The sequence below is a fragment of the Staurois parvus genome, unplaced genomic scaffold (genome assembly GCF_062004578.1).
Source record: "Staurois parvus isolate SC_StPar_1 unplaced genomic scaffold, SC_StPar_1.0 ptg003393l, whole genome shotgun sequence".
Lineage (NCBI taxonomy): Eukaryota > Metazoa > Chordata > Amphibia > Anura > Ranidae > Staurois > Staurois parvus.
This window is the reverse complement of record NW_028321189.1, coordinates 47,549-73,793: the sequence shown is the minus strand read 5'-3', so window position 1 is coordinate 73,793 and position 26,245 is coordinate 47,549. Positions and strand designations below refer to the sequence as shown.

Below are 26,245 nucleotides of genomic sequence, written 5' to 3'. Positions count from 1 at the left end.
CAGTCCACACACACGTCTATCACACAGGCAGTAGACTCCATTTCCAGATACACGTTACCTGGATTTCAGGATCTCCCAGGCTAGAGGTGGACGAGGCGTCATCCATCCAACTTCCACCACCTTCGGTTTTAAACACAGAATCAATTTTGTTATTTTCAAAAGAAGAAAAAAGGTTTTCCTAGTTGCTGAAATCAATTTCCTAAAGAGCTTCCAAATAATGTAAAATGATGAGCTGACACATTATTATCTCCAAGGAGAGAGCACATGTAAGGCACACGCAAGGCACACGCAAGGCACACGTAGGGCAGAGTCAGCAGGTCATGTTTTCTTGTTCCTCCATTATTCTAAGGTGCTCCCACCCCTTCAGGGAAGGTCAGGTCAGTCCTGCGCTTTACTAACCTATAACTAGCAGAAAGATGCCCCAATGTTATCGGAGACAGAAAAGTTAAAAGACAGAAAAATCGGGCAAACTCAGCGGAACATTTTGGTCTCTTTTCTGCTGTCCTTTTATGTTTCTGTAGGAGGATCATCAATACAAGTTCATAAAACAAATCTCCGGAGCCGAGCTTTTGCAGCACATGAGACGCTTTACAACCTGGCTCTAAAAAAACAGCAAAAACAGCAAAAACATGACTTCCTGTGAATAGTTCTGCAAATATAACCATATCTCATGTGCCCAACCCACCAGGGACCCAACCTTTCAGGGACCAAACCCTCCATGTGCCCAACCCTCCAGGGACCCAGCCCTCCAGGGACCCAACCCTTCAGGGACCCAGCCCTCCAGGGACCCAGCCCTCCAGGGACCCAACCTTTCAGGGACCAAACCCTCCATGTGCCCAACCCTCCAGGGACCCAGCCCTCCAGGGGCCCAGCCCTCCAGGGACCCAACCCTCCAGGGACCCAACCCTCCAGGGACCCAACCCTCCAGGGACCCAGCCCTCCAGGGACCCAACCCTTCAGGAACCCAACCCTCCAGGGACCCAGCCCTCCAGGGACCCAACCCTCCATGTGCCCAACCCTCCAGGAACCCAACCCTCCATGTGCCCAACCCTCCAGGGACCCAACCCTCCAGGAACCCAGCCCTCCACAGACTCAACCCTTCACGGACCCAACCCTCCACGGGCCCAACCCTCCACGGGCCCAACCCTCCACGGGCCCAACCCTCCACGTGCCCAACGCTCCACGGACCCAACCCTCCACGGACCCAACCCTCCACGGACCCAACCCTCCACGGACCCAACGCTCCACGGACCCAACGCTCCACGGACCCAACCCTCCACGGACCCAACGCTCCACGGACCCAACCCTCCACGGACCCAACCCTCCATGGACCCAACCCTCCACGGACCCAACGCTTCACGGACCCAACCCTCCACAGACTCAACCCTCCACGGACCCAACGCTCCACGGACCCAACCCTTCAGGGACCCAACCCTCCAGGGACCCAACCCTCCAGGCACCCAACCCTCCAGGGACCCAACCCTCCAGGGACCCAACGCTTGGACCTGTATTGCAAGGACTAAGCTGAAAGCAGCGGCTTACTATGTTTAAACCCCAATTTCCAGTTGTGTTCTCCCAATACTCTCCTTCATGTTTCAATGTCCTGTATGTGACGAGTCTTCTCACTAATCTATTAGAAGTAGACGTGCAATTCGTTTTACGAATCAAAAAATTCTGATGAAATTTTCATTATTCGAAGACTCAAATATATCTGAATTTTCAGATCACAATAGTAATTTTAATGAATTCAAAATAAAGTTTCTGAATTCGAAAATGTATTCGAATTTTGAAAATGAATTCCAATTTAGAAAATGGAAATACAGTATATTGCCAAAAGTATTGGGCCCACCCCCCAAATCATGTGATTCAGGTGTTCCAATCCCCTCCATATCATGTGATTCAGGTGTTCCAATCCCCTCCATATCATGTGATTCAGGTGTTCCAATCCCCTCCATATCATGTGATTCAGGTGTTCCAATCCCCTCCATATCATGTGATTCAGGTGTTCCAATCCCCTCCATATCATGTAAATCAGGTGTTCCAATCCCCTCCATATCATGTGATTCAGGTGTTCCAATCCCCTCCATATCATGTGATTCAGGTGTTCCAATCCCCTCCATATCATGTGATTCAGGTGTTCCAATACCCTCCCAATCATGTGATTCAGGTGTTCCAATCCCCTCCATATCATGTGATTCAGGTGTTCCAATCCCCTCCATATCATGTAAATCAGGTGTTCCAATCCCCTCCATATCATGTGATTCAGGTGTTCCAATACCCTCCCAATCATGTGATTCAGGTGTTCCAATCCCCTCCATATCATGTGATTCAGGTGTTCCAATCCCCTCCCAATCATGTGATTCAGGTGTTCCAATCCCCTCCCAATCATCTGATTCAGGTGTTCCAATCCCCTCCCAATCATCTGATTCAGGTGTTCCAATCCCCTCCATATCATGTAAATCAGGTGTTCTAATCCCCTCCATATCATGTGATTCAGGTGTTCCAATCCTCTCCATATCATGTGATTCAGGTACTCCAATCCTCTCCATATCATGTGATTCAGGTGTTCCAATCCCCTCCATATCATGTGATTCAGGTGTTCCAATCCCCTCCATATCATGTGATTCAGGTGCTCCAATCCTCTCCATATCATGTGATTCAGGTGTTCCAATCCCCTCCATATCATGTGATTCAGGTGTTCCAATCCCCTCCATATCATGTGATTCAGGTGCTCCAATCCTCTCCATATCATGTGATTCAGGTGTTCCAATCCCCTCCATATCATGTGATTCAGGTGTTCCAATCCCCTCCATATCATGTGATTCAGGTGTTCCAATCCCCTCCATATCATGTGATTCAGGTGTTCCAATCCCCTCCATATCATGTGATTCAGGTGTTCCAATCCCCTCCATATCATGTGATTCAGGTGTTCCAATCCCCTCCATATCATGTGATTCAGGTGTTCCAATCCCCTCCCAATCATGTGATTCAGGTGTTCCAATCCCCTCCCAATCATGTGATTCAGGTGTTCCAATCCCCTCCCAATCATGTGATTCAGGTGTTCCAATCCCCTCCCAATCATGTGATTCAGGTGTTCCAATCCCCTCCATATCATGTGATTTGGGTGTTCCAATCCCCTCCATATCATGTGATTCAGGTGCTCCAATCCCCTCCATATCATGTGATTCAGGTGCTCCAATCCCCTCCATATCATGTGATTCAGGGGTTCCAATCCCCTCCATATCATGTGATTTGGGTGTTCCAATCCCCTCCATGGACACGGGTGTATACAGTCAAGCCCCTAGGCATGCAGACTGCTTCTACAAACATGGGTGAAAGAATGGGTCGCTCTCAGGAGCTCAGTGACTCCAAGCGTGGTCCCGTGATAGGTGGCCACCTGGGCAATAAGTCCATCCGTGACATTTCCTGGCTACTAAATATTCCACGCTCAACTGTTAGTGGGATTATAACAAAGTGGAAGCCACTGGGAACAACAGCCACTCAGCCACCAAGTGGTAGGCCACGTCACATGACAGGGCGGGGTCATGCTGAAGCGCACAGTGCGCAGAAGTCACCAACTGTCTGCAGAGTCAATAGCTAAAGACCTCCAAACTTGGTGTGGCCTTCAGATGATCCCAACAACAGTGCGTAGAGAGCTTCATGGAATGGGTTTCCATGGCCGAGCAGCTGCATCCAAGCCTTCCATCACCAAGTGCAATGCAAAGCGTCGGATGCCGTGGTGTAAAGCACGCTGCCACTGGACTCTAGAGCAATGGAGACGTGTTCTCTGGGGTGACCAATCACACTTCTCTGTCTGGCCATCCGATGGACGTGTCTGGGTTTGGTGGTGACCAGGAGAACGGTACTTGCCTGACTGCATTGTGCCAAGTGTAAAGTTTGGTGGAGGGGGGATTATGGTGTGGGGGTGTTTTTCAGGGGTTGGGTTGGCCCCCTAGTTCCAGTGAAGGGAACTCTTAAGGCGACATTTTGGACAATTTCATGCTCCCACCTTTGTGGGAGGAGTTTGGGGCGGCCCCTTCCTGTTCCAACATGACTGCCCACCAGTGCACAAAGCAAGGTCCATAAAGACATGGAGGAGCCAGTTTGGGGTGGAGGAACTTGACTGTCCTGCACAGAGTCCTGACCTCAACCCCATAGAACACCTTTGGGATGAATTAGAGCGGAGACTGCGAGCCAGGCCCCCTCCCCCGAAATCAGTGCCTGACCTGACAAATGTGCTTCTGGAAGAATGGTCCAACCTTCCCATAGACACCCTCCTAAACCTTGTGGACGGCCTTCCCAGAAGAGTTGGAGCTGTTATAGGTGCAAAGGGCGGGGCCAACTCAATATTGAACCCTACGGACTAAGACTGGGGGGGTCATTAAAGGTCATGTGTGTGGAAAGGGCGGGGCCAACTCAATATTGAACCCTACGGACTAAGACTGGGAGGCCATTAAAGGTCATGTGCGTGGGAAGGGCGGGGCCAACTCAATATTGAACCCTACGGACTAAGACTGGGGGGCCATTACAGGTCATGTGTGTGGAAAGGGTGGGGCCAACTCAATATTGAACCCTACGGACTAAGACTGGGGGGCCATTACAGGTCATGTGTGTGGAAAGGGCGGGGCCAACTCAATATTGAACCCTACGGACTAAGACTGGGGGGCCATTAAAGGTCATGTGTGTGGGAAGGGCGGGGCCAACTCAATATTGAACCCTACGGACTAAGACTGGGGGGCCATTAAAGGTCATGTGTGTGGGAAGGGCGGGGCCAACTCAATATTGAACCCTACGGACTAAGACTGGGGGGCCATTAAAGGTCATGTGCGTGCAAAGGGCGGGGCCAATACTTGAGGCGATATGGTGTATAATGCAATAAATACAGTAAGGTATAAAGTGAAATAAGAGGATTCCTGCTATATAGAATAGAATAGAACAAATATAGCGGTTCTCTGAAATGAAAATGTCAGACTGATCTGAAAATAACTGATATACGGAAACGAATTCTGAAAACAAATCAATCTGACAACAAATATGATGAAACCAAATTATTAACTTAACAAACAAAACCAAACTCAGCGAATGTTCCTATTGGACGTCTCTAATCAGAAGCCGGACTTACAGTTGGTCCAGTTTGGCAAATGGAATTGCTGAGAAATTCGTTTTATGGACTTTTCTAAAGATCCCACATTCAGAAAAAAAGGACGATCTCAGTGTTGTGCAGAAACCAACAACATGCAACGCAAATGAACAAAATGTCTTGTTAGACCAACGAGGTGAAATCTGGACAGTTACCAGTTAAACGGGAAGGTTTCTTCACAGTAAGAGCTGAGAATGTGGAATAGACTCCCTCCAGAGTTGGGTGTGGCCAATCAGTGGATTGCTGTAGGAAAGTCCTGGATTCTTTCTTGGATACACAGAATATAACTGGATAGAACATTTATAGGGAAAGGTGATCCGGGGAATATCCGATTATTGATCCCGGGAATATCCGATTATTGATCACAGGAATATCCAAATATTGATCCAGGGAATACCTAAATATTGATCCTGGGAATATCCGAATATTGATCCCGGGAATATTTGACGATCCAACGGTGGACGGCGACCCAACAGTGGACGGCGACCCAACGGTGGACGGTGACCCAACGGTGGAGGGCGACCCAACGGTGGAGGGCGACCCAACGGTGGAGGGCGACCCAACGGTGGAGGGTGACCCAACGGTGGAGGGCGACCCAACGGTGGAAGGTGACCCAACAATGGAGGGCGACCCAACAATGGAGGGCGACCAAACAGTGGAAGGCGACCCAACGGTGGAAGGCGACCCAACGGTGGAAGGCGACCCAACAATGGAGGGCAACCCAACAATGGAGGGCGACCCAACAATGGAGGGTGACCAAACGGTGGAAGGCGACCCAACAGTGGAAGGTCGACCCAACGGTGGAAGGAGACCCAACAGTGGAAGGAGACCCAACGGTGGAAGGAGACCCAACAGTAGAAGGAGACCCAACGGTGGAAGGCGACCCAACAGTAGAAGGAGACCCAATGGTGGAAGGAGACCCAACGGTGGAAGGCGACCCAACAGTAGAAGGAGACCCAACGGTGGAAGGCGACCCAACAGTAGAAGGAGACCCAAGGGTGGAAGGTGACCCATTCCTGTGGAGGTCCGCACTGGTATGCATACTATTCAATGTACTTGTAATTGTTAGGGGCCACAATACACAAAGCAAAGTTCTACAGAGTGACAATTATCTCCCAATATTTCCTGAGAAACAAACCTGAGCTGGTGCCACTTGGAGATGGGTTGGGGGTAAAATATTCCTCTTGGGCCACATTGTCTTCTATGTCCTAAAACAGGAATATAATTATTTATTTCAGGTACTTATATATCGCCATCAATGTACTCCACGCTTTACATCTATATTGTACAGTCACATCAGGCCCCGCCCCCGAGGAGCGTACAATCTAAGGTCCCTAACTTACATTCATATATACTAGGGCCAATTTAGACAGCATGTTTTTGCAGTGTGGGAGGAAACCGGAGTACTGGAGGAAACCCACACAGGCACAGGGAGACCATGCAAACTCCAGTCAGGTGGTGCCATGGTTGGGATTCAAACCAATGACCCGAGTACTGCCAGGCAGAAGTGCTAACCGCTTAGCCACTGTGCTGCCCGTATATTGCCATAGGCGCATGCGCAGTCCGTCCAACGGCGGCCATTTTGCGCATGAGCAATTCGCTCCGGTCTCTGGCAAAATGGGGGCCATTTTAGACTATAAATAGAACACATTAGACATCAGGCTGCATGGCAACCCCCCAACTGAAGATGTACACGTGTACAAAATGCGTTTTGGAGGAGCCTGCGAGCCGTGACGTCACGCCGCCAGATCGAGGAGGTCCGGTGGCCCCTATTACGGACCAGCTGGTTACAGCTCATAGCAGCCTTGTGGTTGTCGTTTTTTACTGCTGCTGTTTACACACGGCTTCTGGTGTGTGCTGAGACACCGACATGTGTGGGGTACTGTCTATGCTGCTGTTTACACACGGCTTCTGGTGTGTGCTGAGACACCGACATGTGTGGGGTACTGTCTATGCTGCTGTTTACACACGGCTTCTGGTGTGTGCTGAGACACCGACATGTGTGGGGTACTGTCTATGCTGCTGTTTACACACGGCTTCTGGTGTGTGCTGAGACACCGACATGTGTGGGGTACTGTCTATGTTACTGTTTACACACGGCTTCTGGTGTGTGCTGAGACACCGACATGTGTGGGGTACTGTCTATGCTGCTGTTTACACACGGCTTCTGGTGTGTGCTGAGACACCGACATGTGTGGGGTACTGTCTATGTTACTGTTTACACACGGCTTCTGGTGTGTGCTGAGACACCGACATGCGTGGGGTACTGTCTATGCTGCTGTTTACACACGGCTTCTGGTGTGTGCTGAGACACCGACATGTGTGGGGTACTGTCTATGCTGCTGTTCATACCTTTCATTAAATGCTGAGTATCCGCCACTAGGGGCATCTCCATCTGTTACTCTTTACTGAGCACCGAATCCCCCAGAGCTCCCCCTGGTGACCACCATACTGAAGAGGCTGCACCCGTGTCCTTAAAGGGGACCTCTGGCTGAATATTCTACATGACATCCACCTATGCCGGGTCGATTCCATTCCTATGCTGAGAGGGACCCATTGGCAGACCTCCATTATACTATACACTGCACATAACCATTGCGCATCAGGTGAGTGCGCACTATTACCTTGCCCATCACCCACATTTTACAGGAGTCATGCACTGAGATGTGTGACGTCACACGGAGCTCTTCTACTATTCATGAACTTTTATCATATATATCTGTTCTACATTTTATACTGAGGACTATTATTATACTGAGGACTGTTCATATACTGAGGACTGTTCATATACTGAGGACTGTTCATACACTGAGGACTGTTCATATACTGAGGACTGTTCATATACTGAGGACTGTTCATATACTGAGGACTGTTCATATACTGAGGACTGTTCATATACTGAGGACTGTTCATACACTGAGGACTGTTCATACACTGAGGACTGTTCATATACTGAGGACTGTTCATATACTGAGGGCTGTTCATACACTGAGGACTGTTCATATACTGAGGACTATTATTATACTGAGGACTATTATTATACTGAGGACTGTTCATATACTGAGGACTATTATTATACTGAGGACTATTATTATACTGAGGACTGTTCATATACTGAGGACTATTATTATACTGAGGACTATTATTATACTGAGGACTGTTCATATACTGAGGACTATTCATACACTGAGGACTGTTCATATACTGAGGACTATTCATACACTGAGGACTGTTCATATACTGAGGACTATTCATACACTGAGGACTGTTCATATACTGAGGACTATTATTATACTGAGGACTGTTCATATACTGAGGACTATTATTATACTGAGGACTATTATTACACTGAGGACTGTTCATATACTGAGGACTATTATTATACTGAGGACTGTTCATATACTGAGGACTATTCATACACTGAGGACTGTTCATATACTGAGGACTATTCATACACTGAGGACTGTTCATATACTGAGGACTATTCATACACTGAGGACTGTTCATATACTGAGGACTATTCATACACTGAGGACTGTTCATATACTGAGGACTATTATTATACTGAGGACTGTTCATATACTGAGGACTATTATTATACTGAGGACTGTTCATATACTGAGGACTATTATTATACTGAGGACTATTCATACACTGAGGACTGTTCATACACTGAGGACTATTATTATACTGAGGACTGTTCATACACTGAGGACTGTTCATACACTGAGGACTGTTCATATACTGAGGACTATTCATACACTGAGGACTATTCATACACTGAGGACTGTTCATACACTGAGGACTATTCATACACTGAGGACTGTTCATACACTGAGGACTGTTCATACACTGAGGACTATTCATACACTGAGGACTATTCATACACTGAGGACTGTTCATACACTGAGGACTGTTCATATACTGAGGACTATTCATATACTGAGGACTGTTCATACACTGAGGACTGTTCATATACTGAGGACTGTTCATACACTGAGGACTGTTCATATACTGAGGACTGTTCATATACTGAGGACTGTTCATATACTGAGGACTGTTCATATACTGAGGACTGTTCATACACTGAGGACTATTCATATACTGAGGACTATTCACAGGTTTAGGTTTAGAAAAATGCACCAAAAAAACCCGAACATTATTCTAGTACTCCCATCGAATATTTGGTGCCAAAATCTGTGACTCCGCCCAAAAGAAACCTCGTACGTTTTATCGAGCGCCAGGCTTCAGGTGACTCAATCCTCAGCCGGGACCGAATGTCGGGAAATCCTGGAGATTATTTTCCTTTTATACTGTCATACTGCATACTGTCATACTGTCATACTGCATACTGTCATACTGCATACTGTCATACTGCATACTGTCATACTGCCATACTGTCATACTGTCATACTGCATACTGTCATACTGTCATACTGTCATACTGCATACTGTCATACTGCATACTGTCATACTGCATACTGTCATACTGCATACTGTCATACTGCATACTGTCATACTGCATACTGTCATACTGCATACTGCATACTGTCATACTGCATACTGTCATACTGCATACTGTCATACTGTCTACTGTCATACTGCATACTGTCATACTGCATACTGTCATACTTCATACTGTCATACTGCATACTGTCATACTGTCATACTGTATACTGTCATACTGCATACTGTCATACTGTCATACTGCATACTGCATACTGTCATACTGCATACTGCAATACTGTCATACTGCATACTGCCATACTGTCATACTGTCATACTGCATACTGTCATACTGTCATACTGTCATACTGCATACTGTCATACTGTCATACTGCATACTGTCATACTGCATACTGTCATACTGTCATACTGTCATACTGCATACTGTCATACTGCATACTGTCATACTGCATACTGTCATACTGTCATACTGTCATACTGCATACTGTCATACTGCATACTGTCATACTGCCTACTGTCATACTGCATACTGCCTACTGTCATACTGCATACTGTCATACTGCATACTGCATACTGTCATACTGTCATACTGCCTACTGTCATACTTCATACTGTCATACTGCATACTGTCATACTGCCTACTGTCATACTGTCATACTGCCTACTGTCATACTGCATACTGTCATACTGCATACTGTCATACTGCATACTGCATACTGTCATACTGTCATACTGCATACTGTCATACTGCCTACTGTCATACTGCATACTGTCATACTGTCATACTTCATACTGTCATACTGCATACTGTCATACTGTCATACTGCATACTGTCATACTGCATACTGCATACTGTCATACTGCATACTGCATACTGTCATACTGCATACTGTCATACTGCATACTGTCATACTGTATACTGTCATACTGCCATACTGTCATACTGCATACTGTCATACTGGCATACTGCATACTGTCATACTGTCATACTGCATACTGTCATACTGCATACTGCATACTGTCATACTGCATACTGTCATACTGTCATACTGTCATACTGTCATACTGCATACGGACATACTGTATACTGTCATACTGCATACTGTCATACTGTCATACTGCATACTGTCATACTGCATACTGTCATACTACATACTGTCATACTGCATACTGCATACTGTCATACTGCATACTGTCATACTGTCATACTGCCATACTGTCATACTGCATACTGTCATACTGTATACTGTCATACTGCCATACTGTCATACTGCATACTGTCATACTGGCATACTGCATACTGTCATACTGTCATACTGCATACTGTCATACTGCATACTGCATACTGTCATACTGCATACTGTCATACTGTCATACTGTCATACTGTCATACTGCATACGGACATACTGTATACTGTCATACTGCATACTGTCATACTGTCATACTGCATACTGTCATACTGCATACTGTCATACTACATACTGTCATACTGCATACTGTCATACTGTCATACTGCATACTGTCATACTGCATACTGTCATACTGCATACTGTCATACTGTATACTGTCATACTGTCATACTGCATACGGACATACTGTATACTGTCATACTGCATACTGTCATACTGTCATACTGCATACTGTCATACTGCATACTGTCATACTGTCATACTGCATACTGTCATACTGTCATACTGCATACGGACATACTGCATACTGTCATACTGCATACTGTCATACTGTCATACTGTCATACTGCATACTGTCATACTGCATACTGTCATACTGCATACTGTCATACTGTAATACTGCATACTGTCATACTGTATACTGTCATACTGTATACTGTCATACTGCCATACTGTCATACTGCCATACTGTCATACTGCATACTGTCATACTGTCATACTGCATACTGTCATACTGCATACTGTCATACTGCATACTGTCATACTGTCATACTGCATACTGTCATACTGCATACTGTCATACTGTCATACTGCATACGGACATACTGTATACTGTCATACTGCATACTGTCATACTGTCATACTGTCATACTGTCATACTGCATACTGTCATACTGCATACTGTCATACTGTCATACTGCATACTGTCATACTGTCATACTGCATACTGTCATACTGCATACTGTCATACTGCATACTGTCATACTGTCATACTGTCATACTGCATACTGCATACTGTCATACTGCATACTGTCATACTGCCTACTGTCATACTGCCTACTGTCATACTGCCTACTGTCATACTGCATACTGCATACTGTCATACTGCATACTGTCATACTGCATACTGCATACTGTCATACTGCATACTGTCATACTGCCATATTGTATACTGTCATACTGTATACTGTCATACTGCATACTGCCTACTGTCATACTGCCTACTGTCATACTGCCTACTGTCATACTGCATACTGCATACTGTCATACTGCATACTGTCATACTGCATACTGCATACTGTCATACTGTCATACTGCATACTGTCATACTGCCTACTGTCATACTGCATACTGTCATACTGTCATACTTCATACTGTCATACTGCATACTGTCATACTGTCATACTGCATACTGCATACTGTCATACTGCCTACTGTCATACTGCATACTGCCTACTGTCATACTGCATACTGTCATACTGCATACTGCATACTGTCATACTGTATACTGTCATACTGCATACTGTCATACTGCATACTGTCATACTGCATACTGTCATACTGTCATACTGCCATACTGTCATACTGCATACTGTCATACTGTATACTGTCATACTGCCATACTGTCATACTGCATACTGTCATACTGTCATACTGCATACTGTCATACTGCATACTGCATACTGTCATACTGCATACTGTCATACTGTCATACTGCATACTGTCATACTGTCATACTGCATACGGACATACTGTATACTGTCATACTGCATACTGTCATACTGTCATACTGCATACTGTCATACTGCATACTGTCATACTGTCATACTGCATACTGTCATACTGCATACTGTCATACTGTATACTGTCATACTGCATACGGACATACTGTATACTGTCATACTGCATACTGTCATACTGTCATACTGCATACTGTCATACTGCATACTGTCATACTGCATACTGTCATACTGCATACTGTCATACTGTCATACTGCATACTGTCATACTGTCATACTGCATACGGACATACTGTATACTGTCATACTGCATACTGTCATACTGCATACTGTCATACTGCATACTGTCATACTGTAATACTGCATACTGTCATACTGTATACTGTCATACTGCCATACTGTCATACTGCCATACTGTCATACTGCATACTGTCATACTGTCATACTGCATACTGTCATACTGCATACTGTCATACTGCATACTGTCATACTGCATACTGTCATACTGTCATACTGCATACTGTCATACTGCATACTGTCATACTGCATACTGTCATACTGCATACTGTCATACTGTCATACTGTCATACTGCATACTGTCATACTGCATACTGTCATACTGCATACTGTCATACTGTCATACTGCATACTGTCATACTGTCATACTGCATACTGTCATACTGCATACTGTCATACTGCATACTGTCATACTGTCATACTGTCATACTGCATACTGCATACTGTCATACTGCATACTGTCATACTGCCATATTGTATACTGTCATACTGTATACTGTCATACTGCCATACTGTCATACTGTATACTGTCATACTGTCATACTGCCATACTGTCATACTGTCATACTGCCATACTGTCATACTGCCATACTGTCATACTGCATACTGTCATACTGTCATACTGCATACTGTCATACTGCATACTGTCATACTGTCATACTGCATACGGTCATACTGTATACTGTCATACTGCCATACTGCATACTGTCATACTGTCATACTGCATACTGTCATACTGTCATACTGCATACTGTCATACTGCATACTGTCATACTGTCATACTACATACTGTCATACTGCATACTGTCATACTGCATACTGTCATACTGTCATACTGTCATACTGCCATACTGTCATACTGTATACTGTCATACTGTCATACTACATACTGTTATACTACATACTGTCATACTGCCATACTGTCATACTGTATACTGTCATACTGTCATACTACATACTGTCATACTGCATACTGTCATACTGCATACTGTCATACTGTCATACTGCATACTGCATACTGTCATACTGTCATACTGTCATACTGCATACTGTCATACTGCATACTGTCATACTGTTATACTACATACTGTCATACTGTCATACTGCCATACTGTATACTGTCATACTGCATACTGTCATACTGCATACTGTCATACTGTCATACTGCATACTGTCATACTGCATACTGCATACTGTCATACTGCATACTGTCATACTGCATACTGCCATACTGTCATACTGTCATACTGTATACTGTCATACTGCCATACTGTCATACTGCATACTGTCATACTGTCATACTGCCATACTGTCATACTGTCATACTGTATACTGTCATACTGTCATACTGTCATACTGTATACTGTCATACTGCCATACTGTCATACTGCATACTGTCATACTGCATACTGCATACTGTCATACTGTCATACTGCATACTGTATACTGTCATACTGCATACTGTCATACTGTCATACTGCATAATGTCATACTGCATACTGTCATACTGTATACTGTCATACTGCCATACTGCCATACTGTCATACTGTATACTGTCATACTGCCATACTGTCATACTGCATACTGTCATACTGTCATACTGTCATACTGCATACTGTCATACTGTTATACTACATACTGTCATACTGTCATACTGCCATACTGTCATACTGTATACTGTCATACTGTCATACTACATACTGTCATACTACATACTGTCATACTGCATACTGTCATACTGCATACTGTCATACTGCATACTGTCATACTGTCTACTGTCATACTGCATACTGTCATACTGCATACTGTCATACTGTCATACTGCATACTGTCATACTGCATACTGTCATACTGCATACTGTCATACTGCATACTGTCATACTGTCATACTGCATACTGTCATACTGCATACTGTCATACTGCATACTGTCATACTGTCATACTGCATACTGTCATACTGCATACTGTCATACTGTCATACTGCATACTGTCATACTGCATACTGCATACTGCGATACTGTCATACTGCGATACTGTCATACTGCGATACTGTCATACTGCATACTGTCATACTGCATACTGTCATACTGCATACTGTCATACTGTCATACTGCATACTGTCATACTACATACTGTCATACTGTCATACTGTCATACTGCATACTGTCATACTGCATACTGTCATACTGCATACTGTCATACTGTCATACTGCATACTGTCATACTGCATACTGTCATACTGCATACTGTCATACTGCCATACTGTATACTGTCATACTGCATACGGTCATACTGTATACTGTCCTACTGCCATACTGTCATACTGTATACTGTCATACTGTCATACTGCCATACTGTCATACTGTCATACTGTATACTGTCATACTGCCATACTGTCATACTGCCATACTGTCATACTGTCATACTGCATACTGTCATACTGCATACTGTCATACTGTCATACTGCATACTGTCATACTGCATACGGTCATACTGTATACTGTCATACTGCCATACTGCATACTGTCATACTGTCATACTGCATACTGTCATACTGTCATACTGCATACTGTCATACTGTTATACTACATACTGTCATACTGTCATACTGTATACTGTCATACTGTCATACTACATACTGTCATACTGCATACTGTCAACTGTCATACTGCATACTGTCATACTGCATACTGTCATACTGTCATACTGCATACTGTCATACTGCATACTGTCATACTGTCATACTGCATACTGTCATACTGCATACTGCATACTGTCATACTGCATACTGTCATACTGCATACTGTCATACTGCATACTGTCATACTGCATACTGCCATACTGTCATACTGTATACTGTCATACTGCATACTGCCATACTGTCATACTGTCATACTGCCATACTGTCATACTGCATACTGTCATACTGTCATACTGTCATACTGTATACTGTCATACTGCCATACTGTCATACTGCATACTGTCATACTGTCATACTGTCATACTGTATACTGTCATACTGCCATACTGTCATACTGCATACTGTCATACTGTCATACTGCATACTGCATACTGTCATACTGTCATACTGCATACTGTCATACTGCATACTGTCATACTGCATACTGTCATACTGTCATACTGCATACTGTCATACTGCATACTGCATACTGTCATACTGCATACGGTCATACTGTATACTGTCATACTGCATACTGTCATACTGCATACTGTCATACTGCATACGGTCATACTGCATAATGTCATACTGTCATACTGTCATACTGCATACTGTCATACTGTCATACTGCATAATGTCATACTGTCATACTGTCATACTGCATACTGTCATACTGCCATACTGTCATACTGCATACTGTCATACTGCCATACTGCATACTGTCATACTGTCATACTGCATACTGTCATACTGCATACTGTCATACTGCATACTGTCATATTGCATACTGTCATACTGCCATACTGTCATACTGTATACTGTCATACTGCATACTGTCATACTGCATACTGTCATACTGCATACTGTCATACTGCATACGGTCATACTGCATAATGTCATACTGTCATACTGTCATACTGCATACTGTCATACTGTCATACTGCATAATGTCATACTGTCATACTGTCATACTGCATAATGTCATACTGTCATACTGTCATACTGCATACTGTCATACTGCCATACTGCATACTGTCATACTGTCATACTGCATACTGTCATACTGCATACTGTCATACTGCATACTGTCATATTGCATACTGTCATACTGTTATACTGCCATACTGTCATACTGCATACTGTCATACTGCATACTGCATACTGTCATACTGTCATACTGCATACTGTCATACTGCATACTGCATACTGCCATACTGTCATACTGTCATACTGTCATACTGCCATACTGTCATACTGCATACTGTCATACTGCATACTGTCATACTGCATACTGCATACTGTCATACTGCATACTGTCATACTGCATACTGTCATACTGCATACTGCATAATGTCATACTGCAGACATAGAGGGGGAAGGAAATGTGAAATGACCTCCTAAGAATGAGCAGAAATAATCCGACTTCCTGGAACAGGAATTTCTGCCATAAATCTTCCAGCTGCTATAAAATCTGAGATCAGAATCTACTATTCACATCAAAGCAGAGAAATAAACCTGCAGATCTGAGAGCCCCCCCCCCACACCCCCCCCCACACACACACACCCCCACCCCCCCCCCCCACACACCCCCCCCCCACCCCCCCCCCCCCCCACACACACACCCCCCCCCCCACACACCCCCCCCCCCCCCACATCCCCCCACACACCCCCCCCCCACACACACACCCCCCCCCACATCCCCCCACACACCCCCCCCACACACACACACCCCCCCCCCCACACACACACCCCCCCCCCACATCCCCCCACCCCCCCCCCCCCCACACACACCATTCTATGGGAGGAACGTTAGAACGGGAATTCAAAGAAGTGTTTTTGTGTTGAATCCTCTGAGACAATTGTCCCCATTTCACACCAGGAGATTCGAGAGATTCGAGGCTTCAGCTGGAAGGGTTTCAATGCTCAGCTCCAGGATTCCCCGATATTCGGTCCCGGCTGAGGATCGGGTCACCTGAACCCTGACGCTCGATAAAACGTACGAGATTTCTTCTGGGCGGAGTCACGGATTTTGGCACCAAATATTCGATGGGAGTACTTGAAAAATGTTCTTTTTTTTTTTTTGTGCATTTTTCTTGCCCCGTAACCAAAAATAAAAGGTTAGGAAACCTATAAGACCTGGAAGACGCACACAACTGACTGTACAAGAGGATCAGAGCCCCCCCCTGTACAAGAGGATCAGAGCCCCCCCCCCTGTACAAGAGGATCAGAGCCCCCCCCCCTGTACAAGAGGATCAGAGCCCCCCCCTGTACAAGAGGATCAGAGCTCCCCCCCTGCACAAGAGGATCAGAGCCCCCCCCTGTACAAGAGGATCAGAGCCCCCCCCCCTGTACAAGAGGATCAGAGCTCACCCCCCGTACAAGAGGATCAGAGCTCCCCCCCTGTACAAGAGGATCAGAGCCCCCCCCCCTGTACAAGAGAATCAGAGCCCCCCCCCCCCTGTACAAGAGGATCAGAGCCCCCCCCTGTGCAAGAGGATCAGAGCCCCCCCCTGTACAAGAGGATCAGAGCCCCCCCCTGTACAAGAGGATCAGAGCTCCCCCCCCTGTACAAGAGGATCAGAGCCCCCCCCTGTACAAGAGGATCAGAGCCCCCCCCCTGTACAAGAGGATCAGAGCCCCCCCCCGTACAAGAGGATCAGAGCTCCCCCCCTGTACAAGAGGATCAGAGCTCCCCCCCTGTACAAGAGGATCAGAGCCCCCCCCCCCTGTACAAGAGGATCAGAGCCCCCCCCTGTACAAGAGGATCAGAGCCCCCCCCCCCTGTACAAGAGGATCAGAGCCCCCCCCCTGTACAAGAGGATCAGAGCCCCCCCCCCCCTGTACAAGAGGATCAGAGCCCCCCCCCTGTACAAGAGGATCAGAGCCCCCCCCCCCTGTACAAGAGGATCAGAGCCCCCCCCCCTGTACAAGAGGATCAGAGCCCCCCCCCCCCTGTACAAGAGGATCAGAGCCCCCCCCCCCCGTACAAGAGGATCAGAGCTCCCCCCCCTGTACAAGAGGATCAGAGCCCCCCAGCTCAGTGTGAGCGGTCCCAAGTTCAGGGACTAATATAAATGGCAGTTGATGCTTTTCACAATATCCCGTTTCCTGTAAAGCTGTCCTTGTCCTGGAAGTGAGAGATCCGTGTGGGTGGAGCCTGCCTGGGCCGGACTCCTCTTACCTGGACATTCTGGTCCTGAGGGGCGCTGTATACAGGGTACAGGTCCTGAACGATGAGAATCAAGGACAGGAGGTCTGCAGGCCGCAGGGAGCTGGCATTCCGGCTGGAAGCAACGAGGGAAGAATGTTCAGTAATATCCACAAAGCAGATCGATCCGTATATTGATTACAATAAATGTCCTTCATGAGTGTCTGACGTGTGAAAGAGCAGACTGCAGTCCCTCAGTCCTGACCCTGTCCTCCATGTCATGTGAGTCCTCAGCAGACTGCAGTCCCTCAGTCCTGACCCTGTCCTCCATGTCATGTGGGTCCTCAGCAGACTGCAGTCCCTCAGTCCTGACCCTGTCCTCCATGTCATGTGAGTCCTCAGCAGACTGCAGTCCCTCAGTCCTGACCCTGTCCTCCATGTCATGTGAGTCCCTCAGTCCTGACCCTGTCCTCCATGTCATGTGAGTCCTCAGCAGACTGCAGTCCCTCAGTCCTGACCCTGTCCTTCATGTCATGTGGGTCCTCTGCAGACTGCAGTCCCTCAGTCCTGACCCTGTCCTCCATATCATGTGAGTCCTCAGCAGACTGCAGTCCCTCAGTCCTGACCCTGTCCTCCATATCATGTGAGTCCTCAGCAGACTGCAGTCCCTCAGTCCTGACCCTGTCCTCCATATCATGTGAGTCCTCAGCAGACTGCAGTCCCTCAGTCCTGACCCTGTCCTTCATGTCATGCGGGTCCTCTGCAGACTGCAGTCCCTCAGTCCTGACCCTGTCCTCCATGTCATGTGGGTCCTCTGCAGACTGCAGTCCCTCAGTCCTGACTCTGTCCTTCATGTCATGCGGGTCCTCTGCAGACTGCAGTCCCTCAGTCCTGACCCTGTCCTTCATGTCATGCGGGTCCTCAGCAGACTGCAGTCCCTCAGTCCTGACCCTGTCCTCCATGTCATGTGAGTCCTCAGCAGACTGCAGTCCCTCAGTCCTGACCCTGTCCTCCATGTCATGTGGGTCCTCTGCAGACTGCAGTCCCTCAGTCCTGACCCTGTCCTTCATGTCATGTGGGTCCTCTGCAGACTGCAGTCCCTCAGTCCTGACCCTGTCCTCCATGTCATGTGGGTCCTCTGCAGACTGCAGTCCCTCAGTCCTGACCCTGTCCTTCATGTCATGTGGGTCCTCTGCAGACTGCAGTCCCTCAGTCCTGACCCTGTCCTCCATGTCATGTGAGTCCTCAGCAGACTGCAGTCCCTCAGTCCTGACCCTGTCCTCCATGTCATGTGAGTCCTCAGCAGACTGCAGTCCCTCAGTCCTGACCCTGTCCTCCATGTCATGTGGGTCCTCTGCAGACTGCAGTCCCTCAGTCCTGACCCTGTCCTTCATGTCATGTGGGTCCTCTGCAGACTGCAGTCCCTCAGTCCTGACCCTGTCCTCCATGTCATGTGGGTCCTCTGCAGACTGCAGTCCCTCAGTCCTGACCCTGTCCTTCATGTCATGTGAGTCCTCAGCAGACTGCAGTCCCTCAGTCCTGACCCTGTCCTCCATGTCATGTGGGTCCTCAGCAGACTGCAGTCCCTCAGTCCTGACCCTGTCCTCCATGGCATGCGGGTCCTCAGCAGACTGCAGTCCCTCAGTCCTGACCCTGTCCTCCATGGCCTGCGGGTCCTCAGCACACTGCAGTCCCTCAGTCCCTGTCCTGCATGGCATTGCCTCCTCCCCACCTTGTGAAGACTGGAGCTGCCATTACATTGGTTGAAAGGTGCAGCTCTGCCGCCCTAATCCAAGGAGTCATTAACCTGCAGTCGCCCTGCGGACTCCTTGGACTTCCAAGGTCCCTCTCGGTCAGGGGTGTCAAACTGATGGCTGTTGTGAACCTACAAGTCCCATCATTTCTCTGCCTGTGGGAGTCATGCTTGTAACTGTCTGCCTTGCAATGCCTCATGGGACTTGTAGTTTGGTAACATCTGGAGGGCCACCAGTTTTACCCCTGTGGTCTAGGTCATTGATCTGCTGGGTAGTGCCTCCAGGATCATGAGAATGGCTCCATCGCCCACACAGTGAAGGCCATTATAGTGCTGGAGGTCCCAGTTCTGTGGTCGTGTCTCCTCCTACCTCTCCTCCTCCCTGTCCTCCGACCTCTCCTACGACCTCTCCTCCTACCGCTCCTCCGACCTCTCCTATGACCTCTCCTACGACCTGTCCTCCTACCGCTCCTACGACCTCTCCTCCGACCTCTCCTACGACCTCTCCTACGACCTCTCCTACGACCTCTCCTACGACCTCTCCTCCTACCGCTCCTCCTACCGCTCCTCCGACCTCTCCTACGACCTCTCCTACGACCTCTCCTACGACCTCTCCTACGACCTCTCCTCCGACCTCTCCTACGACCTCTCCTACGACCTCTCCTCCTACCGCTCCTACGACCTCTCCTACGACCTCTCCTACGACCTCTCCTACGACCTCTCCTACGACCTCTCCTACGACCTCTCCTACGACCTCTCCTACGACCTCTCCTCCTACCGCTCCTCCGACCTCTCCTACGACCTCTCCTACGACCTCTCCTACGACCTGTCCTCCTACCGCTCCTACGACCTCTCCTCCGACCTCTCCTACGACCTCTCCTACGACCTCTCCTACGACCTGTCCTCCTACCGCTCCTACGACCTCTCCTCCGACCTCTCCTACGACCTGTCCTCCTACCGCTCCTACGACCTCTCCTCCGACCTCTCCTACGACCTGTCCTCCTACCGCTCCTCCTACCGCTCCTCCGACCTCTCCTACGACCGCTCCTCCGACCTCTCCTCCGACCGCTCCTCCGACCTCTCCTCCGACCTCTCCTACGACCGCTCCTACGACCTCTCCTACGACCTCTCCTCCTACCGCTCCTCCAACCTCTCCTACGACCTGTCCGCCTACCGCTCCTATGACCTCTCCTCCTACCGCTCCTCCGACCTCTCCTACGACCTCTCCTACGACCTCTCCTACGACCTCTCCTCCGACCTCTCCTCCGACCGCTCCTCCGACCGCTCCTCCGACCGCTCCTCCGACCGCTCCTCTGACCTCTCCTCCTACCGCTCCTCCGACCTGTCCTCCGACCTCTCCTCCTACCGCTCCTCCGACCTCTCCTACGACCTCTCCTACGACCTCTCCTACGACCTCTCCTCCGACCTCTCCTCCGACCGCTCCTCCGACCGCTCCTCCGACCGCTCCTCCGACCGCTCCTCTGACCTCTCCTCCTACCGCTCCTCCGACCTGTCCTCCGACCTCTCCTCCTACCGCTCCTACGACCTCTCCTACGACCACTCCTACGACCTCTCCTACGACCTCTCCTCCGACCGCTCCTACGACCTCTCCTCCTACCGCTCCTACGACCTCTCCTACGACCTCTCCTCCGACCGCTCCTACGACCTCTCCTCCTACCGCTCCTACGACCTCTCCTACGACCACTCCTCCGACCTCTCCTACGACCTCTCCTCCGACCGCTCCTACGACCTCTCCTCCTACCGCTCCTACGACCTCTCCTACGACCACTCCTCCGACCTCTCCTACGACCACTCCTCCGACCTCTCCTACGACCGCTCCTACGACCGCTCCTACGACCTCTCCTACGACCTCTCCTCCTACCGCTCCTCCAACCTCTCCTACGACCTGTCCGCCTACCGCTCCTATGACCTCTCCTCCGACCTCTCCTACGACCTCTCCTACGACCTCTCCTCCGACCTCTCCTCCGACCTCTCCTCCGACCGCTCCTCCGACCGCTCCTCCGACCGCTCCTCCGACCGCTCCTCCGACCGCTCCTCCGACCGCTCCTCCGACCGCTCCTCTGACCTCTCCTCCTACCGCTCCTCCGACCTGTCCTCCGACCTCTCCTCCTACCGCTCCTACGACCTCTCCTACGACCTCTCCTCCGACCTCTCCTACGACCGCTCCTACGACCTCTCCTACGACCTCTCCTCCGACCGCTCCTACGACCTCTCCTCCTACCGCTCCTACGACCTCTCCTACGACCACTCCTCCGACCTCTCCTACGACCACTCCTCCGACCTCTCCTACGACCGCTCCTACGACCTCTCCTACGACCGCTCCTACGACCGCTCCTACGACCTCTCCTACGACCTCTCCTCCTAGCCATTCATAAAGCAAAGCCTGGGGATGTGTGTTGTGACTGGCCAGGAGGAGAGTGGGGGGTGGGGACACAACCACAGTGCTGGGGCCTGGAACAGTGTTTCTCAACTGGGGTGCCGCGGAAACCTGGGGTGCTATTAGGGACTCACCGGGGTGCCACAAGATCAGCATCATGAGTTGCCATGGTGCAGGCGAGTGGGCCGGCCACAAGCACAATGACAACCAATGAGGCTCCAAGGACAGGTGGCATCGGTTGTTGGTCACCCCATAGCAACACAGGACTGTGATCCCGGACAGATGGCATGCAGGACCACCGAGAAGACAGAAGTCGTCCTCCTTCAGCCCTGCTCCACCTCCTGCACAAGGTAAGGCTCTGATGTGTATAGGGGGCTGTGTGATTGGGGGGGGGGGGGGGGCAGGGTGCTCTGTGATTGCAGGGCTCTATAATGGGAGGACCTGTGCGACTTTGGGCTCTATAATGGAAGGACCTGTGAAACTTTGGGCTGTGTGATGGGAGGACCTGTGCTACTTTGGACTCTGTGATGGGAGGACCTGTGTGACTTTGGGCTCTGTGATGGGAGGACCTGTGTGACTTTGGGCTCTGTGATGGGAGGACCTGTGTGACTTTGGGCTCTGTGATGGGAGGACCTGTGTGACTTTGGGCTCTGTGATGGGAGGACCTGTGTGACTTTGGGCTCTGTGATGGGAGGACCTGTGCGACTTTGGGCTCTGTGATGGGAGGAGCTGTGTGACTTTGGACTCTGTGATGGGAGGACCTGTGCGACTTTGGGCTCTGTGATGGGAGGACCTGTGCGACTTTGGGCTCTGTGATGGGAGGACCTGTGCGACTTTGGACTCTGTGATGGGAGGACCTGTGTGACTTTGGGCTCTGTGATGGGAGGACCTGTGTGACTTTGGGCTCTGTGATGGGAGGACCTGTGTGACTTTGGGCTCTGTGATGGGAGGACCTGTGTGACTTTGGGCTCTGTGATGGGAGGACCTGTGCGACTTTGGGCTCTGTGATGGGAGGACCTGTGCGACTTTGGGCTCTGTGATGGGAGGACCTGTGCGACTTTGGGCTCTGTGATGGGAGGACCTGTGCGACTTTGGGCTCTGTGATGGGAGGACCTGTGCGACGTTGGGCTCTGTGATGGGAGGACCTGTGTGACGTTGGGCTCTGTGATGGGAGGACCTGTGTGACGTTGGGCTCTGTGATGGGAGGACCTGTGTGACTTTGGGCTCTGTGATGGGAGGACCTGTGTGACTTTGGGCTCTGTGATGGGAGGACCTGTGTGACTTTGGGCTCTGTGATGGGAGGACCTGTGTGACTTTGGGCTCTGTGATGGGAGGACCTGTGCGACTTTGGGCTCTGTGATGGGAGGACCTGTGCGACTTTGGGCTCTGTGATGGGAGGACCTGTGCGACTTTGGGCTCTGTGATGGGAGGAGCTGTGCGACTTTGGGCTCTGTGATGGGAGGAGCTGTGCGACTTTGGGCTCTGTGATGGGAGGACCTGTGCGACTTTGGGCTCTGTGATGGGAGGACCTGTGCGACTTTGGGCTCTGTGATGGGAGGACCTGTGCGACTTTGGGCTCTGTGATGGGAGGACCTGTGTGACGTTGGGCTCTGTGATGGGAGGACCTGTGTGACGTTGGGCTCTGTGATGGGAGGACCTGTGTGACGTTGGACTCTGTGATGGGAGGACCTGTGTGACGTTGGGCTCTGTGATGGGAGGACCTGTGTGACGTTGGGCTCTGTGATGGGAGGACCTGTGTGACTTTCAGCTCTGTGATGGGAGGACCTGTGCTACTTTGGACTCTGTGATGGGAGGACCTGTGTGACGTTGGGCTCTGTGATGGGAGGACCTGTCTGACTTTGGGCTCTGTGATGGGAGGACCTGTGTGACTTTGGGCTCTGTGATGGGAGGACCTGTGTGACTTTGGGCTCTGGGATGGGAGGACCTGTGTGACTTTGGGCTCTGTGATGGGAGGACCTGTGTGACTTTGGACTCTGTGATGGGAGGACTTGTGAGACTTTGGGCTCTGTGATGGGAGGAGCTGTGCGACTTTGGGCTCTATAATGGGAGGACCTGTGTGACTTTGGGCTCTGTGATTGGAGGACCTGTGCGACTTTGGGCTCTATAATGGGAGGACCTGTGTGACTTTGGGCTCTGTGATTGGAGGACCTGTGCGACTTTGGACTCTGTGATGGGAGGATCTGTGTGACTTTCGGCTCTGTGATGGGAGGACCTGTGTGACTTTGGACTCTGTGATGGGAGGACCTATGTGACTTTCGGCTCTATAATGGGAGGACCTGTGTGACGTTGGACTCTGTGATGGGAGGACCTGTGTGACTTTGGGCTCTGTGATGGGAGGACCTGTGTGACTTTGGGCTCTGTGATGGGAGGACCTGTGCGACTTTGGGCTCTATAATGGGAGGACCTGTGTGACTTTGGGCTCTATAATGGGAGGACCTGTGTGACTTTGGACTCTGTGATGGGAGGACCTGTGCGACTTTGGGCTCTGTGATTGGAGGACCTGTGCGACTTTGGGCTCTGTGATGGGAGGAGCTGTGCAGCTTTGGGCTCTGTGATGGGAGGAGCTGTGTGACTTTGGGCTCTGTGATGGGAGGAGCTGTGTGACTTTGGGCTCTGTGATGGGAGGAGCTGTGTGACTTTGGGCTCTGTGATGGGAGGAGCTGTGTGACTTTGGGCTCTGTGATGGGAGGACCTGTGTGACTGTGGGCTCTATAATGGGAGGACCTGTGTGACTTTGGACTCTGTGATGGGAGGAGCTGTGAGACTTTGGGCTCTGTGATGGGAGGACCTGTGAGACTTTGGGCTCTGTGATGGGAGGAGCTGTGTGACTTTGGGCTCTATAATGGGAAGACCTGTGTGACTTTGGGCTCTGTGATGGGAGGACCTGTGAGACTTTGGGCTCTGTGATGGGAGGAGCTGTGTGACTTTGGGCTCTATAATGGGAGGATCTGTGTGACTTTCGGCTCTGTGATGGGAGGACCTGTGCGACTTTGGGCTCTGTGATTGGAGGACCTGTGCGACTTTGGGCTCTGTGATGGGAGGAGCTGTGCAGCTTTGGGCTCTGTGATGGGAGGAGCTGTGTGACTTTGGGCTCTGTGATGGGAGGAGCTGTGTGACTTTGGGCTCTGTGATGGGAGGAGCTGTGCAACTAGATAACAGCCGAAGTTTTAGTAGAAAATCATGTCCTCCGCCAGCATGTTTCACGTGGGACCCGGCTCTGTGTGGTAAAGCAGCGGTCTCTCTGCAGAGATCCAACAATCCAAACGCCCTAATGAGCCCAACCTCTAGCCCTGCAACCAGCAAAGCTCCTCCTTCTCTATGGATGGGAAGATCTCGCTCCAACCCATGTCAGAGAGACCACCGCTTCTACATGTCAGATCTCTGCAGAGAGACCACCGCTCCTACATGTCA

The 26,245-nt window shown here is 49.3% G+C and overlaps 1 protein-coding gene across 4 annotated transcripts in view; it reads right to left on the bottom strand.

Annotated features, from left to right (window-relative positions):
* Positions 1 to 26,245, bottom strand: part of HPS1 (HPS1 biogenesis of lysosomal organelles complex 3 subunit 1) — a 99,444-nt gene that overhangs the window by 43,684 nt on the left and 29,515 nt on the right. For all 4 annotated transcript variants that reach the window (XM_089667588.1, XM_089667585.1, XM_089667587.1 and 1 more), the window contains 3 exons: positions 18,696 to 18,798; positions 6,279 to 6,348; positions 59 to 120 (listed from right to left, as the gene is read on the bottom strand). In XM_089667588.1, coding sequence (XP_089523714.1) covers positions 59 to 120; positions 6,279 to 6,348; positions 18,696 to 18,798 — 235 coding nt within the window. The remainder of the gene's footprint in view (positions 1 to 58; positions 121 to 6,278; positions 6,349 to 18,695; positions 18,799 to 26,245) is intronic.